This window comes from Saccopteryx bilineata, chromosome 6 (assembly GCF_036850765.1).
Source record: "Saccopteryx bilineata isolate mSacBil1 chromosome 6, mSacBil1_pri_phased_curated, whole genome shotgun sequence".
In the NCBI taxonomy this organism is placed as follows: domain Eukaryota; kingdom Metazoa; phylum Chordata; class Mammalia; order Chiroptera; family Emballonuridae; genus Saccopteryx; species Saccopteryx bilineata.
In genome coordinates this window covers 40,546,991-40,565,646 of record NC_089495.1, presented here as the reverse complement: position 1 = coordinate 40,565,646, position 18,656 = coordinate 40,546,991, and the positions used below count along the sequence as shown (strand labels likewise).

At 37.6% G+C, this 18,656-nt stretch overlaps 1 protein-coding gene across 2 annotated transcripts in view; it reads left to right on the top strand.

Annotated features, from left to right (window-relative positions):
* MYO16 (myosin XVI) overlaps nt 1-18,656 on the top strand; it is a 596,349-nt gene that overhangs the window by 174,034 nt on the left and 403,659 nt on the right. For both annotated transcript variants that reach the window (XM_066236132.1, XM_066236131.1), the window contains exon 3: nt 13,447-13,517. In XM_066236132.1, coding sequence (XP_066092229.1) covers nt 13,447-13,517 — 71 coding nt within the window. The remainder of the gene's footprint in view (nt 1-13,446; nt 13,518-18,656) is intronic.

The window sequence follows — 18,656 nt, the reverse complement described above, 5'->3', positions numbered from 1 at the left end:
GCTTCATTCTTTTTCCTTAGGATTGTTTTGGCTATTCGGGGTTTTTTATAGTTCCATATAAATCTGATGATTTTTTGTTCCATTTCTTTAAAAAATCTCATAGGGATTTTGATGGGAATTGCATTAAATTTGTATATTGCTTTGGGTAATATGGCCATTTTGATAATATTTATTCTTCCTATCCAAGAACAAGGAATATTTTTCCATCTCATTGTATCTTTTTCGATTTCCCTTAACAATGCTTTGTAATTTTCATTATATAGGTCCTTTACGTTCTTTGTTATGTTTATTCCTAGGTATTTTATTCTTTTTGTTGCAATCGTGAAGGGGATTACTTTTTTGAGTTCGTTTTCTAATATTTCATTGTTGGCATATAGAAAGGCTATGGACTTTTGTATGTTAATTTTGTATCCTGCGACCTTACTGTATTGGTTTATTGTTTCTAATAATCTTTTTGTGGAGTCCTTCGGGTTTTCGATGTATAGGATCATATCATCAGCAAAAAGTGATAGCTTTACTTCTTCTTTTCCGATATGGATGCCTTTTATTTCTTTGTCTTGTCTGATTGCTCTGGCCAGAACTTCTAGCACCACGTTGAATAAGAGTGGAGAGAGTGGACAACCCTGTCTTGTTCCTGATTTAAGGTAGAAAGTCCTCAGTTTTATGCCGTTTAATAGGATGTTGGCTGATGGTTTATCATATATGGCCTTTATCATGTTGAGATATTTTCCTTCTATACCCATTTTGTTGAGAGTCTTAAACATAAAATTGTGTTGTATTTTATCAAAAGCCTTTTCTGCATCTATTGATAAGATCATGTGGTTTTTGTTCTTTGTTTTGTTGATATGGTGTATTACGTTAACCGTTTTGCATATGTTGAACCATCCTTGAGATTCTGGGATGAATCCCACTTGATCATGATGTATTATTTTTTTAATATGTTGTTGTATTCGGTTTGCCAGTATTTTGTTTAGTATTTTAGCATCTGTATTCATTAGAGATATTGGTCTGTAGTTTTCTTTCTTTGTGCCATCCTTGCCAGGTTTTGGTATGAGGGTTATGTTGGCCTCATAAAATGTGTTTGGAAGTATTGCTTCTTCTTCAATTTTTTGGAAGACTTTGAGTAGAATAGGAACCAAGTCTTCTTTGAATGTTTGATAGAATTCACTAGTATAACCGTCTGGGCCTGGACTTTTATTTTTGGGGAGATTTTTAATAGTTTTTTCTATTTCCTCCCTGCTGATTGGTCTGTTTAGGCTTTCTGCTTCTTCATGACTCAGTCTAGGAAGGTTGTATTGTTCTAGGAATTTATCCATTTCTTCTAGGTTGTTGTATTTGGTGGCATATAATTTTAAATAGTATTCTACAATAATTCTTTGTATTTCTATGATGTCTGTGGTGATCTCTCCTCTTTCATTTTGGATTTTATTTATTTGAGTCCTGTGTCTTTTTTCCTTAGTGAGTCTTGCCAAGGGTTTGTCAATTTTGTTGATCTTTTCAAAGAACCAGCTCCTTGTTTTATTGATTTTTTCTATAGTTTTTCTGTTCTCTATTTCATTTATTTCTGCTCTGATTTTTATTATCTCCTTTCTTCGGCTGGTTTTGGGTTGTCTTTGTTCTTCTTTTTCTAGTTCCTTAAGGTGTGAAGTTAAGTGGTTTACTTCGGCTCTCTCTTGTTTGTTCATATAGGCCTGAAGTGATATGAACTTTCCTCTTATTACTGCTTTTGCTGCATCCCAGAGATTCTGATATGTCGTATTTTCATTTTCATTTGTCTGTATATATCTTTTGATTTCTGCGCTTATTTATTCTTTGACCCATTCATTTTTTAGAAGTATGTTGTTTAGTTTCCACATTTTTGTGGGTTTTTCCCCCTCTTTTTTGCAGTTGAATTCTAGTTTCAAGGCTTTATGATCAGAGAATATGCTTGGTACAATTTCAATTTTTCTAAATTTGCTGATATTGTCTTTGTGGCCCAACATATGGTCAATTCTTGAGAATGTTCCATGTACACTAGAGAAAAATGTATACTCTGTCGCTTTGGGATGAAGTGTCCTGTAGATGTCTATCATATCCAGGTGTTCTAGTATTTCGTTTAAGGCCACTATATCTTTATTGATTCTCTGTTTGGATGACCGATCTAGAGCCGTCAGCGGTGTATTGAGGTCTCCAAGTATGATTGTATTTTTGTTAGTTTTTGTTTTAAGGTCAATAAGTAGCTGTCTTATATATTTTGGTGCTCCTTGGTTTGGTGCATATATATTAAGGATTGTTATGTCTTCTTGATTCAACTTCCCCTTAATCATTATGAAATGACCATTTTTGTCTCTGAGTACTTTTTCTGTCTTGTAGTCAGCATTATTAGATATGAGTATTGCTACGCCTGCTTTTTTTTGGGTGTTGTTTGCTTGGAGTATTGTTTTCCAGCCTTTCACTTTGAATTTGTTTTTATCCTTGTTGCTTAGATGTGTTTCTTGTAGGCAGCATATAGTTGGATTTTCTTTTTTAATCCATTCTGCTACTCTGTGTCTTTTTATTGGTAAGTTTAATCCATTTACATTTAGTGTAATTATTGACACTTGTGGGTTCCCTACTGCCATTTTATAAATTGCTTTCTGTTAGTTTTGTATCTAGTTTGATTTTTCTCTTTTGTTTTTCTATCATTTGTTTTTGTTTGTTTGTGTTCCATACTTCTTTCCTCTGTTGCTACCTTTTTTAAGTCAAGTGTTTTTGTGGTGGTTTTTTTAAGGGTGGTTACCATTAAGTAATGAAAAGGGTACCTACCATATTCATTGTAGTACCCTATCTTATAAGTATTTCTGTACTTCATCATCCTTTGCTACTGTTAATCTCCATCCTCTCCCCCTTTTTTTCCTTTGTTGTCACAGTTTAAGTTTGGTTTTATTGTGTTCTTGGTGGAGCTGTTACTTGTGGTGTTGTTTTCTTTTGTTCTTTGAATCTGGTTGGAAAACCCCCCTTAGTATTTCCTGGAGTGGGGGCTTTCTGTTGATAAATTCTCTCATCTTTTCTGTATTTGTGAATGTTTTTATATCTCCTTCATACTTGAAGGATAGCTTTGATGGGTATAGTATTCTTGGCTGAAAGTTCCTCTCTTTCAGGGCTTTAAATATTGGGGTCCACTCTCTTCTAGCTTGTAGAGTTTCTGCTGAGAAATCTGATGATAATCTAATAGGCCTTCCTTTATATGTTGTACTCTTCTTTTCCCTGGCTGCCTTGAGAATTTTTTCTTTGTCATTGGTTTGTGTCATCTTTATTATGATGTGCCTTGGAGTGGGTTTGTTGGGGTTAAGAAAACTTGGTGTTCTGTTTGCTTCTTGAATTTGAGGCTTTAGTTCCTTCCACAGGCTTGGGAAGTTCTCGTCTATTATTTGTTTGAGTATATTCTCCATTCCATTTTCTTTCTCTTCTCCCTCTGATATACCTTTTATTCTTATGTTATTCTTTCTGATGGAGTCAGACAATTCCTGTAGGGCTTTCTCGTTTTTTATTATTTTTGAGTCTCTTTCTTCTTCTCTCTGTTGTGCCTCAAGTTGTTTGTCTTCTATTTCACTAATCCTATCTTCAATCTGGGCTGCTCTGTTAGCTAAGCTTGTTACCTCGTTTTTCAGCTCGTGAATTGAGTTTTTCATTTCTGTTTGATTTGTTTTTATAGTTTCAATTTCCTTGGTAATAAATTCTTTGTGTTCATTGAGTTGTTTTCTGATCTCCCTATATTGCCTTTCTGTGTTTTCTTGTATATCTCTGAGTATTTTTAAGATTTCTAGTTTAAATTCTCTGTCATTTAGCTCCAAGGCTTCCAATATGTTAAGTCTTTTCTCCATAGATTTTTCCACATCTATTTGTGTTACCTCTCTTTCTTTTGTATCCATAATATTTGATTTCCTCTTTCTTATCGGCATCTGAGGGTGGTCTTATTGATAGCACTAATTAGAATTAATAAAGAGTAAAAAGTAAAAAAAAAAAAAAAAGAAAAAAAGGTAAAACACCCCACAAAAAAAACAGTAATAATTTATTATTTCCCCCTTTTTTTCTCTCTTCTCTTTCCCTCCTCTCCCCTCCTCAGGGAAATATTGTGCCTATAATGGAGGGCCTGATTTGGGGTGAAGAGTTCAAGGGGCAAAAAAAAGGGAGTAGGGACCTACTAAATGCAAAAAAAAAAAAAAAGGAAGAAAATCTTAGACAAGCATAAGATGATTTTCTTGTAAGTGATGGTCAACTAAGAGATATAATGAGAGGGATAAGAGGGAACCAGAAAAAAGGACCAAAAAAGAATAATAAAGAAGAAAAAATAAAAATAATAAGTAAAAATCTGTTGTATTAAGTGGAGCGAAGACTAAATACAATGGAGACCTTGGGTTGGGAGGACCCAAAATGCCACAAAAATAAACAAACAAGAAAAAAAAATAAAAACAAAAGCAAAAAAGAGAAATAAAGCCAAAAAAAAGCCTTGAGTCCCAAATTAACTAATTTGTTCGTGATTGAGGATTATATGGGAGGAAAGTAAAATGAGAAAAGAGAAAACGAATAGAAAGGAAAAAATAAGAAAAAGAGAAAAATGAAGGAAGAAATAAAATAGGAAGAGAAAAAAACAAAATAAAGCAAGACAAAAAAAACAAAAACAAAAGAGGAGAGAGTGAGAGTTAAGTGTTTTGGAGTATAACCTTAAAGGAGGGTGAGGATAAAGAAGAAAAATAAAATGCAACACTCATGGGTAGTGTAGTTCAAGAAAGGGGAAGCATAAGATGGGCAGAGAATAGAAGGACCGAGGTGGAGGAAATAAAAGCAAAAAGATAGAAGAAACAAACAACAACAACAACAACAAATTAGTGGATCAAGTTGTAAAGTCTGTGGGTTTTTCTTGATTTTGAGAGGTTAACTTCTTCCTTTTTCTTTTCTATCCCTCTTCCTGGTCGGTGACTCTGTACCCCAGGCTCTGCCCCTGTGTCACTCTTAGTTAGGGATTTGTAGTTGATGGGATTCTATGGCAATGTCATATAATTGGCTTTAGTCTTGCTGGAAGTAAAGGCTTGTTGGCGTTTGCAGGGTCCAACGATGAGAGAGTTTGCTTTCCTGGATTCTCTCTCCTAGTCTCCCCTTTCTGAATTAGCAGCCTGGTGATCCAACTATAAGGCTGCAACTGCTTCTGCCTGGGGAGTAAGAGGCTCAAAGAGCTGGGAAATCCCCACTCTATCCCCACTCAGTGCAAGGCTTTGGGAAAGGCTCTGACAGTCAGGGCCTCCAGTGTAATCAGGCGGGGGTGGGAGTCAATTGTTGTCAAGGTGACTGTTCAGCACCTATCATTTAGTTGGACCTCTCAACCCAGGCTTTCCACTCTTTGTAGCCTGTTTTTGCAGGGAAGAAGAGGCACTAGTCTCTGCTTACGACTAGTGTAGTATAGACCTTATTATCTGCCAAGTCCTTCTTGTTAGCGTTTATCCCTGAATATGGAGGCTCTATCAATCAGAAGTTGCCCCCGCCCCTTTAGCGAGAGGCACTAAAAAATATCACGCCTCTTGTCTTGGATCGCTGAACTGAGAGAGATCTTATCAATTAGAACCGAGGGTGCGCAGATTTTATGGGTTAAGCTAATTTCAGTGATTGGGACGCAGCTGTGCTTCCGAAGGTATTTTAGGCTGCCTGCGCACGCCCCTCCCCCAACGCTTGATTGTTAGCTTGAATGGCTGGGTGAGGTGCCCCGCCCATGGAGAGAATCTCCCAAGCCTCTCCCGCCCCGTCGCTGGCGGCTGGACCGCACCAGGCACAGGATAATGGAGTCCCCTGGGTGTGCGGGCCAGCAGGGCGCCCTGGGCGCGTGGAATGCCCAAGGCACGCGCACGAATGGGGCGCTCCGGGCACCGGTGGCCGGCGACCCCCACTCGCAGTGTGCGGGCCGCTGGGAACGTCAGCGGTGCTCAACTGGACCAGGCGCGCTCACGGCTGCTCGCGGCGGCTCGCGGCGGAGGCTCGTGGTGACCGCTCGCGGTGGCGGCTCGCGGCGGCTCGCGGTTCCCAAGTATATGGGCTGACTCACCACAGGCGCACTTCCTTGCGGTTTGAAAGAACGTCCCTGTGGTAGATTCCTCCACACCCTCGTCTCTCAGATTCAAGTGATAACAGTCCTTTCGCTATCAGTTTGTGTGGAACTCCGGAATGCTCCGAGGATAAATTTTTCTGTTTCTAGTTGATAAATTTGTTGTGATTTAGGGGAGAGCTGTCGGACGCGCTGCTCATGGCGCCATTTCCGTGACGTCACCTCCAATATGTAGTTTTAGATCCTATCCCCAAACTAATGCATCAGAGTAACTGAAATGGGGATAAGGTGTAATTCTAAAAAAGGCAAAAATCATCCTCAAAAGTAGAAAAGTTGGTTGTTGGAGGAGAAACAAATTTAGCTTTAATAATCGTGTGTGGAATTACAGATATATGGTGGAAGTTGTAGGAGAAGGGATGGAGAATAATAAAAAATGGCTCAAGAATCACAGAACTGGGGAAATCTATTTTTATTGAATAAAAATTCTCAAGTCATTCTCAGATATCTTAAAATTTGAGTCCTACTTAGGGCAGGAAATTGGTATGTTAAGCAGCATAATTGCTCAAAATGGACATTTTTTTTTGGTATGGATAGCATAATTTTCATATCACTGCTTTCTGCTTCCCTCCTTTATTGACATATTGAGGACAGATACACCTTTTAAAGCATTTCTTAGAAGACTATCAATTATTATGGAAATTTTTACATCTACAGTTTTAGAAGTGTTCACATTGATGTTTCTATTAGCACTTAAGAAACAAAACCATGAAGAAGGAGAGAGGGGTTGGGGGAGGGGAGGGGCACAAAGAAAACCAGATAGAAGGTGACAGAAGACAATTTAACTTTGGGGGAGGGGTATACAGCACAAATGTCAAAATAATCTAGAGATGTTTTCTCTCAACATATGTACCCTGATTTATCAATGTCACTGCATTAAATTTAATAAATAAATATAAAAAAAAGAAACAAAACCACACTGCCTTGATTTTTTTTGTTATTCATTGTCACTTTTTATTTAGAAATAAAATCAAATTTACAGAAGAGTTGGGAAAAAAATACAAAAAAACTCCCATATACCTTTCAACCAGGTTTATCAATTGCTAGTCTTTTACCACATATTATCTTTCCCTTTCTCTAGAAAATGCCTTTTGAAAGGCTTATAACTAGAACAAAATTTAGAATCTAAAGTTACGTTTTATTTTACTCTTCCTTTTCTCTCTTAATTTTAAATGTAAAATCTTTGTGTGTACTGACTCACCATCATCCTGAGAATTATTTGAGAGCAGTTATAGATTGCCATGCAATGAAATGTCCACAACAGCTCACATAATTTCCAAAACACTTACTCTCATGAACTTGCTATCAGGTTACTCTCATCAATGTGCTTTACCGTCAACCCAGATAACTCATGGTGATATCTAGAAACTGAAAATAAATGTTGACTACCGGGTGGATTATGGAGTTTGGTTATTGTTGGTGATGGTGGTGACAGCTATCTATTCTATTAAAACTCTTTAGCACAATTTTATGATGTATTTAATCCATTTTTAAACCCCAGTAGCTAGAACTGAGAGATTTAATGTTTCTTTTTAAATATCAAATCATTTCGATGGAATTTTATGGCAGCTTGATGATGAAACCACAAATATACAATAAATGCTGAATCAGTTCCAAGCAGTTACACTATAAAAGGAATCCAAAACTTCATTATTCTGTTTGGTCCCCAGATGGCTGTTTTTCCTTAGGCTGTTTCCTTGCAGATTTTTTCTGTAACAGAAGACTCAGAGTAATGGTGCCATTTCACTGGACTGGTGGTTTGAATCATGTAATTACAGCGTTGCTATGAACTCCTATATTTTGGGGGAAAGTATTTTAACCTAATCACACAAAGTTAGTAATTATGAGGGCATTAAAATGGGTCACCTTCAACTGTCATGTGATGTGGGAGGTAAAATGTCCTACTGCTCCTTTGGTGAAAACTGCAGTCTTTGGAGTCATATTGCCCGCACGTGTGTTCTAGATCCATCATGCTACCCTGTGGCTTCGGGCATCACATCATCTATCAGAATGTTAGTTTCTTGATTAGTAATGCAGTGACAATTATGGTATCTACATTGTGAGTTGAGAAAGTTAAGCAAATATTTGAAACTATAATCTCACTTTTTAATGAGTATTTCTTTAACTGTTACTATACTTGAATATTTTTTTCCCATATGTGTGGTGGGAATATAAATTTCTTCTTTCTTGAGTTGCTTTTTAGTGTTCTGGGAGTTCTTCTTTGAAATTTAATAATATTCTTATTAATTTTTAAGAGCTCTTTGCATATGTAGGTCACTAACCTGCTGTTTGTCAACTATACTGCTCACGAAAATTAGGGGATATTTTATCACTTCATATTCATTTTGAAATATCCCCTAATATATGTGAGAGGTATAGTTGATTTTATCTTAATGTTGAGTTCCCTCCTGAGGTATCCAGGAGTAAATTTTCAATATTCAGTCATTCAGTGATTCTGATTTAGTTCTACCTGACTTTCAGAAAATAGCCCTTCTTTGTAAGAAAAGAAAATTGCTCAATTTTTTCTCTATGGTCTGAAGTCTGGCCAGAGAAGATTCATTAACCATCTCTATCATTGTTACAAGAAAGAAATTATGGAATTCTTGAGTGTAGTGTCCTCATTCTTGGCCATTCTTGGAAATATTCCTCATCTAACTCGGGGCTGCTCACTGTAATGTTCTGGAGCTTATCCTATGTCCACTGAAAGCCACTTGTTAAAATTTCAGGAATTTGGCCCTGGCCGGTTGGCTCAGTGGTAGAGCATTGGCCTGGTGTGCAGAAGTCCCGGGTTTGATTCCTGGCCAGGGCACACAGGAGAGGCACCCATCTGCTTCTCCACCCATCACCCTCTCCTTCCTCTCTGTCTCTCTCTTCCCCTCCCGCAGCCAAGGCTCCATTGGAGCAAAGATGGCCTAGGCACTGGGGATGGCTCCTTGGCCTCTGCCTCAGGCACTAGAATGGCTCTGGTTGCGACAGAGCGACACCCCAGATAGGCAGAGCATCGCCCCTGGTGGGCGTGCCGGGTGGATCCCGTTTGGGCGTGTGTGGGTGTCTGTCTGACTGTCTCCCCGTTTCCAGCTTCAGAAAAGTATTAAAAAAAAATTCAGGAATTCTGAGTTAATTGTGAAATGATTAAACCAAGCTCATATTAAAAACTAAGCATATAAACTTATAAATAAATGAAATTTATTAAAAACAAAAATAATAAATATTGAAAACTTATCACATCTTAATTAGTTCACATCTTTTTTTTTTTTTTCTTTTTTTTTTGTATTTTTCTGAAGCTGGAAATGGGGAGAGACAGTCAGACAGACTCCCGCATGCGCCCGACCAGGATAGTTCACCACATCTTTATCTCACACTTGAAGTTGTTTACATTTCTTGTGTTTGTATAGCAGAAATGCCACATAATTGTGAAGTATGTCACATCTTTTCCCAATTATGGGTTTAGCAACATCACATTGATAGCTTAAAATCATACATTGTGGGGGAATTTTGAAAACTTCTACACATCAAGGCTTGATTTATTGTCTTATTGATTATTTAGATTTGATAAAACAATGGAGTAAATATTAATGCTCTATTTTTTAAAAATGTATCAGTAGCCATGATGGTTTGAAAAGGACAAAAATGTGATGAAATATGATTATATTATTCAAAAACTTGTCTGATTAAGCAAAGATGTCACTGAGGTCATTGATAAAGGAGTAATGTTCTGACATATTTCATTGGTTCACTTTAATCTTATTCAGGACTTGGTAAACTTTTTCTGTAAAGGTTTAGATAGTAAATATTTTAAACTTTATGGACATATAATGCCAGTATTGCACATTCTTCTTGAATTTTTTGTTTTTCTTTTTCTTTCTATTTTATTTCTTATACACCTTTAAATGTAAGTCATTCTTCATTCAAAGGCTGTACAAAAACAAGCCAGGGCTGGATTTGGCCTGCTGCCTATGCCCATAGTTTGTGAGCCCTGGCTCTCACTCATTAATGTCAATGAAAAAATCAACCAAATATCAAGGTCACACTCATTAATTATAGTCATAGATAGCCTATGGATCCAAGAGTTTAGTAAAAATTATCAAAAGTATTCGGTAAGAATCAACTGGCTCTATGGAATTTATAAGAATAATAAGTATTGTATACTTAATTACTATTTGTAAATGTGAACAACATAGCCTTTATATCACCAACAAGTGTAATAAATTCATAAACACATATTTGTCTGTCCATCTATTTCTTTACCTGTCCTTCTGCCCAACCATTTCTCTAGACATGTAGATCTTCATTTCCATCTGTTCTTGAGCATTCCCAGCAGACTGCTGTGCCCACCCTGATTCTATGAGGATCACCATCAATATTCTGCACCTTGTAAGCTGGATTCCATGGACATGATGGCTTAGCCCCACCTGGGCTGTTAGTGTTGCTTTAGACCCCTCTTTCTGAAGTGTGGCTCTGATTTTCATTAAGCCACAGGCTGGTTAATTTATTATCTATGCTCAGCAACAATAAAGCCACTTCTCTGGACTAAGCTTAAATCTCCATTCAGAATTTAAACAGAAAGTGAGATCAAGAGACTCTCATTAGCCTTTGTGGTGCCCTATCTTATTGTCTTACTCAGCTCAGGCTGCTGTAACAAATATAATATAGACTGAGGTGCTTACAGGGAAAACATTTATTTCTCACAGTTCTGGAGACTAAGAAATCCAAAATCAAAGCTCCAGCAGATTTGGCCTCTGGTGAAGACAGCTTCCTGTTTTACAGGTGGCTGTCTTCTTGTTCTGTCTTCACATGGCCCAGAGAGGGAGGCTGGACTCTGTCTCTTTATAAGGACACTAATCCCATCCTGGTGTCTTTCCTCTCAGGACCTCTCTGATTACCACCCAGTTACCTCTCAAGGGCTCCTCTTCCTGATGTCATTACATTGGGAATTAAGCTTCGGCATATGAATTTGGGGGGAGGGGGGACACAAACTTAAGTCCCTAGCACTTCTCTAATGTATCTTTTACTCCTTTACTTAAATCCTGTGGTCCTCCTGGTTGGCCACAAAATGACTTCCAAATCCTACAAAGTGATGTACAATATCCTCCACAGTGCAATTCTCTAAGCCAATCACGATTTTCCACTCCAACGGGACCATTCACTTCCCTGTGCTCATCATTCCTCCGTTCCTTTATGTTCTCTTCACTCCCTTTACCAGCTGCATTAATTGCACACTCATCCTTCAAGTGACTATTGCTAAATTTGCATTTAATAATCAAAAGGTTTTGAGAAAATTTAGAATAAACTTAAGATTTTTATTTTATGATACTTTATTATGGGGTTTTATGATTTATAGCTATTATACTAATAGAAACTGTGTAGTGATCCTTACCAAGTGCTAGTAGGCATTCTAAGCATGCTATATATGTTGTCTGGTTTATTTCTCACAATACCTCTATAACAGGAGTCCAACAATTGTCCATTATTTTACTGACAGCTGAGGCAGAGAGAAGTTTAGCATCCAGGTATCATACTCAAATCTGTTTAACCCCCAAGCCAGTGTATTAATGATTCATATTATGTGTAATTCCCTACACATGTGCATTGTGTATTGTGTGTAAGGATCTGGTGACATTTTACTATTTTAACTGATACAGTATAATCGGCCTCATAATATATTTTTAGTGAAATCCCACTTGCACAAGTGCTTTGCTATAAAGACTATAAAGCACCAAGTTACTATTAATTAATTCAAGATGAATGATTTCATTTGCTAAAAAAATAAATGTTAAGGTAAGAGTGCTATATATCTTCTGAGAAAACTATTGTCAAACCTGTCTAATGGACTTTTAAAAATTAAATATGAGGCCCTTGCTGATTGACTTAGTGGTAGGGTGTCGGCCCAGCATGTGAAAGTACCAGGTTTGATTCCTGGTGAGGGCACACAGGAGAAGTGACCATCAGCTTCTCTACAACCCCCTCTTTTCCTCTTGAAGCCAGGGCTTGAATAGTTTGAGCAAGTTGACTCTGGGTGCTGAGGATGTTGCCACTGCCTCGCCTCGGGCACTAAAATAGCTCAGTTGCTGTTTAACAGAGCAGCGGCCCCAGATGGGCAAAACATTGCTCAGTAGGTGGCTTGCTGGGGCATCCCGGTTTGGGTGCATGTGGGAGTCTGTCTCTGCCTGCCTGCCTCTCACTTAGTATAAAAACAAAACATTACAAAACAAAAAATAAATAAAATTAAATGTGAAAAGTGTGTGAAGGAACAATAATTGCATTCATTTATTATATATAGAGAGGGATGTGGAGAAAGGGAGTGAGAAAGAGCATCTCCATACCATGCAACAGTGTAATTCTCAGAAACTGAAGAAAAGAAAGGCAAGTGTCTTGTATGAGTTTTGAGCCATTGAGTCACCTCCAACTTCTGGTGACCCAGTGAATGAGTGATGTCCACAATGTCCTCTCCTCAGTAGTCTTGCTCAGCTCCTATATACTCAGGCTTTTGGCTTATTTTATGGAGTCAATCCTTGTATACTTGGTCTTCCTCATCCTGATGCCTTCTATTTTCCCAGCATTATTGTCTTTTCAAAAAAACCCTGTTTTTTCATGATGTGCCTGACATAGAACAACTTTCTGCCTCCAACGATATTTCAGGCTTAATTTGCTCTAGGACCCACTTACTCATCTTTCTGGTGGTCTGGGGTATCCACAGAGATCTCCTTCAACACAGTCTCAAATGAATCTACTTTTTTTTTTTTCTATAAGCCTTCTTCACTGTCCAACTTTTATGGTCATACATAGTAATTGGCAACATGGGGGCATGGATGACTTTAGCCCTGGTCCCTGATGACACGTTCTTGCTCTTGGTGATCTTTCCCAATTCTTCGATGGCTGCCCTTCCAATTCTCAACCTTTTCTCAATTTCTAGGTTATAATCTCCATTTGAATAGATAACTGAAGCAATATGAACAAAACCTTTAGCCTTTTTATGTCTTCAGTGTCTGTGTTAAAGTTTTGTATTGCTTTTATAGTCACGACTTTTGTCTTCTTGATGTTTAGAGGCAGCCCCAGTTTGGCGCTTTCTTCTTTTATTTTAACCAGAAGTTGTTTTAAATCCTTGCTACTTCCAGTAAGATGGTGTCATTAGCATATCTTAAATTATCGCTATTCCTCCCAAGGCTTCTCTTCTCAGGACCTTGCCTTCCTGGACTTTTATAATGGCGGAGAAAGAAGATACCCAGGTTAGCAAGTGGATACACCATGTGATGTCAGGTTATAGTTGATCTGTAACTTTTTTGTTCAGGGTATGGAAGAAAGATGTGTAACTCCCTTCTTCTCTTTTATTTTTTCAGCACTCCGACTGTTGAAGGAGGGGGCAGACCCCAACACTCTCATTTCCTCAGGAGGGTCCTTGCTCCATCTGGTAAGAACTGCGATGACCAATACAAGTATGGGTGACAACGGGGAGAAGGAGATTCAATTACAGGGTCAAAAATCAGTAGGAAGATGTACATCTGACAGATGATTAGAAAAATGACATTTCAAACCAATAATCCTAGATAATAAATTAATCTTAATTATTTGCATTAGAGTTTGTAAATAATCTTTAGCAAATGGAATTAGAGTCTCTGCCCCAAGGAAGATCTTTTGTAAATGAATAGTATTTTAAAAATATGCAAAAAAAAAATGTTGTATTGATTATAACTAGGCAATCATTCCTTTATATCTATAAGTTGTTTTTTTTGCTCCAATGAACTTTATGATATTCTGCTTATGGCCCAACTCATATAAATCTAAATAAAACTCACCTACATTCTTTTGAAAACAAAATGAGATTAAAGTGATAAGGTAGATGGGAAACAATTCTTGACCCAATGGAAATATATTGCATTTTTATACTTTTAGACATGGGTTGTGAGTCTAAGATGAGGGGAAAGATGGACCTGAAATGCATCTATGAAAATACGATGAAGGCTGAAGAAACCAGGGCGCAGGCTGAGTCTCCTTTTCCTGGGGTTACTGAGTAAATAAAAACAACTGACAAATTGCAGGTTGCCAGAGAGACAAAATTACAGGGTTTCAAAATGACTTAAATACTGAAAAAGGCAATTTAGCCATTGAAAATGTCAGCTGTGAGGAGGTCGCTCTGCAGTGCACCCTATCTTTTAGGCATTCCACATTGCAAAGCCTGATGCTTTGTCAGCACCAAAGCTCTAATTACATATTCAGGGATCAACATTTTTGAAAAAAAAGGTGGCATATGTTTGTGTGGGGCACCAATGATAAGCTGTAAAACTTGTGATTTTTCAATGTTTATTTAACTATTATTATAATTCATTTAGTACCTGACTTTAAGGATAGATTTCTATAGGACATTTCTCTTAGAAGTGCCTCAAGAACTTTTAGGTCAGAGGTTAATTCCCACTCTATTACCGATAGGTATTTGAGAAACAGGTTTCAATATTTTTTGACATATAAAATTTGTAGTTGTATCTACACTCTTAACAAATATACTTGAATTTTTGTTTCAGTAACTCATGAAATAGTTTTTGTATTAAACCTAAGACAGGTATCACATACTATTATTGACAGAAAGGAAATAATGTCAACAAGGAACAATATCCGCAACCAGGAATTTAGTCTCATGAGAATAATATAGATGGGAATTCAGGTTTAACTCTTTAAAATAGTGTGAAACTTATGCAGTTGAAAACAGAGCCACAGCAGCTTTGCTAAATGCCGCCCAGGGTTCTGATTAACGGCCTTTGATAATGAGCTACTGAGAAGAGCTCCTGGTGGCAACAAAACCTTGAATGGCATATGAAAGCACATTCTCTTCACCTGGTCCTTTGACCACAACAGGCCATAGTGAAGCTCAAAGGAAACACATTAGAAATAAGAAATATTCTTGCTTTTACCTGGTGAATTCTAGTTTTAACAAAAAGACAGAGCTTTAAGCAGTGGAAGTTCATGCAAGTATTAAAAATATTGAACTACATGGCCAAGGGCAAAAGAAGCAAAAATAACTGAGACTACATCAAACTAAACAAATTCTGCATAGTGAAGGAAACCATTAACAAAATGAAAAGACAGCCTACTGAATGGGAGAGGTTATGTGTACATAATATATATATCTGATAAGAACTTGATATAAAAAATATTTAGCTCTGGCCTGACCTGTGGGGGCTCAATGGATGAAGCGTTGACCTGGGAATGCTGAGGTCACCGGTTCAAAACCCTGGGCTTGCCTGGTCAAGGCATATATGGGAATTGATGCTGCCTGCTCCTCCACCCTTCCTCTCTCTAAAAATGAATTATTAATATATATAGCTCTGGCTGTGTAGCTCAGTTGGTTGGAGCATCATTCTGAAATGCTGTGGTTGTAAGTTTGATCCCCTGTCAGGGCACATACAAGAATCAAGATGGCATGCATAAGTGGAACAGCAGCTTGATGTTTCTTTGCATCTCTCTCTCTCTCTCTCTCCCTTCCTCTATCTCTAAATATATAATAAATATATATGGAACTCATTAGCCTCAATATCAAAAGAAAACAATGCGATTAAAAAATGTGCAAAGGATCAGAATAGACATTTCCCCAAAGAAGACATGCAGACTGACAGCAGACATGAAAAGATGCTCAACATCACTAATCATCAGGGAAATGCAAATCACAACCACAATCAGATACAACCCCATACCTGTCAGAGTAGCTATCATCAAAGAGTCCACAAATAACAAATGTTGATGAGGATGTGGAAGAAAGGGAGCCCCAAGCACTGTGCGTTAGATTTTAAATTGATACAACTACTATAGAAAACAGTATCAATATTTCACCAAAAATTAAAATTAGAACTGCCATATGACTCAACAATTCCACTTTGAGGTATTTATCTAAGGAAAGCAAAAACACTCATTTAAAAAGATACATGCAACTTTATGTTTATTGCAATATTATGTACAATAGCCAAGATATGGAAGATACCCAAGTGTCCAGCAGGAAGTGAACGGATAAAGAAGATGGGATATATATACAATCGAATATTACTTAGCTATAGAAAAGAAGAAAAAGTTGCCATTTGTGACAACATGGATGGACCCAGAGGGTTATATGCTAGGTGAATAAGTCAAACAGAAAAAGACAAATACAGTATGATTTCTCATGTATGGAGTGTAAAATAAAGTGAACAAGTAAATAACAAAATGAAACAGACCCCATAAGATACAGAAAAAAAACTAATAGTTGCCAGAAGTGGGGGTGTTGAGGGATGGGTGTAAAAGTAGGACACATTCCAGTTATAAAATAAATAAGGTCACAAGGATGTGGTGTTTGGCAGAAGAAATATGATAATAATATTGTTCTAATTTTGCACAGTGAAAAATTAGACTTGCTGTGGTGGTCACATTGTGAGGTATATAAAAGTCGAATCACTATATTGTATAACTGAAACTAAGCCCTTGTATACCAACTGTACTTTCATCAAATTAAAAAGAATGAATTATGACAGATATGCAAATATTGTATGTACAAAACATATTGTTAAGTATCAAAAGCAGGTTAGGGATTAGTACATATACTACAATAGATGAGGGAGGAAAAGGAGGTATATACTGTACATTATATATATATGAAAGGGAGAGAGAGATGGATAGATGGATGGATAGATAGAGTCTTTTTCATCAGTGGAGAAAACTTTAAATACTAGACAAGAAATTTTTTTTTTTTTTTTTTTTACAGAGGCAGAGATAGACAGGAACAGACAGGAACGGAGAGAGATGAGAAGCATCAATCATTAGTTTTTCATTGCGCGTTGCAACTTCTTAGTTGTTCATTGATTGCTTTCTCACATGTGCCCTGACCGTGGGCCCTCAGCAGACCGAGTAACCCCTTGCTGGAGCCAGCAACCTTGGGTCCAAGCTGGTGAGCTTTTTGCTCAAGCCAGATGAGCCCGCGCTCAAGCTGGCGACCTCGGGGTCTCGAACCTGGGTCCTTCCGCATCCCAGTCCAATGCTCCATCCACTGCGCCACCACCTGGTCAGGCTAGACAAAAAATTTTTAACAATGACTTAGGTTAAGAGAAGGAGAAAATGTCTTTTATTTTCTTTTATATAATCCTTGAATATTTTAAGTATTCGTGTTTGTTTCCTATAATAAAAACATTTAATACAAAAATATTTAGAACCGTTTTTACTAGAAGCCTAAAATTTAAATGTTTTAATCACTTTCCTACTCTTATAAGAAAACCTGGTGCTTTTAATAGGGCTGATCTTGAGCTTCACTCTTTATTTCTCTAGTCTCTGGAGCTGTAGGAACCAGATAATTAGCAACTTCTACAGTACAGGCGGCTCAACAGCTTAATGTCTTTAAGACCAAAGAGTACATATTATATTTTGAAAAGAGGCAGAATATTAGGACTCTAGAGAAAATATCTAACTAAATAAGTATAATTAGCAAAACAGTCTAGGTGTTAAGAAAAATAGTCACTCTGTGGCAGCTGTCCACACTTTACCCTGCTCGCTCACACCAGAGCATCTGGGCATCGACCATGTAACTCCATCCTCCTTCACGTTCTCAAAAGGGAAGGGCAAACGCAGCAAGGGTAAGTACTGGTGAGAAAATTAATCATAGTGGAGGAAAATATATCCTCCACAGGGGCTGTTCCCCCGGTGAAGAAGCATATAAAATAGCTAAATAGAAGCAATGGGATGATACCAACGAGAGAGAAAGATTAATGTGTGTATTTGAAGGAACCTGGGAGGCAGGTTGATTAAGAGGCTTGTCAATTCAGGGCTGGCTTCCTGGACGGGTGGTTCATGAGTCACCAGGGGCTTTGTGCTTAGAAAGGCTTATGTTTGGCTTCATGTTGTGCTGTCACCATTTTGAAACGCTTAATAATTTTTGAATAAGGGGCCCCATGTCTTCATTTTGTACTAGGTTCCACAAATTACGTAGCTAGCCCCGCTTGACATTTTGAGAGGCGGAGGATAGTGACAGAAGGTGCTGGGAGTTAGGGGCCCAGGCTGCAGGTAGAGGAAACTGGCAGGTGTCAAAGTTCTGTTGAGAGGCACAGATTGCCTACACTTGGTGCTATAAAGTGCCACCAGAAATTGGTCGCAGTGATAGAGAACAACCTGAATCGGGATGAAGATTTACTAGCTTCGAGAGAATTCTTTTTAGGGAGAATTAAGTTTACTATCTAACAATAATATTGTAAGAATATTGTAACAGAAATGTTCAGCCATCATAATTTTTTTAGACAAGTGTGATGATTAGAGAGTATTTATTGCTGTCAAATTATTATTCATAATCCTCTGAAATGTGAACCTAAAAATGACATTACTTGAGAGGGGCTGATAGCACTTTCAACACTGTATCCAATTAATTTTTTTTTGTAAGATACTGAAAAGCCAAACTGTGGGTATCATTGAATTGTAAATGTGGATTCTTGAGATGCAGGTTGAGGATATCTTGACAGGCACAGAAGGAGGAGGTCACATCTTTATTGATTATGCAGTGAGCTATCAAAAAGTTAATGAGAGTAGAATACAAATGACTTCCATATGA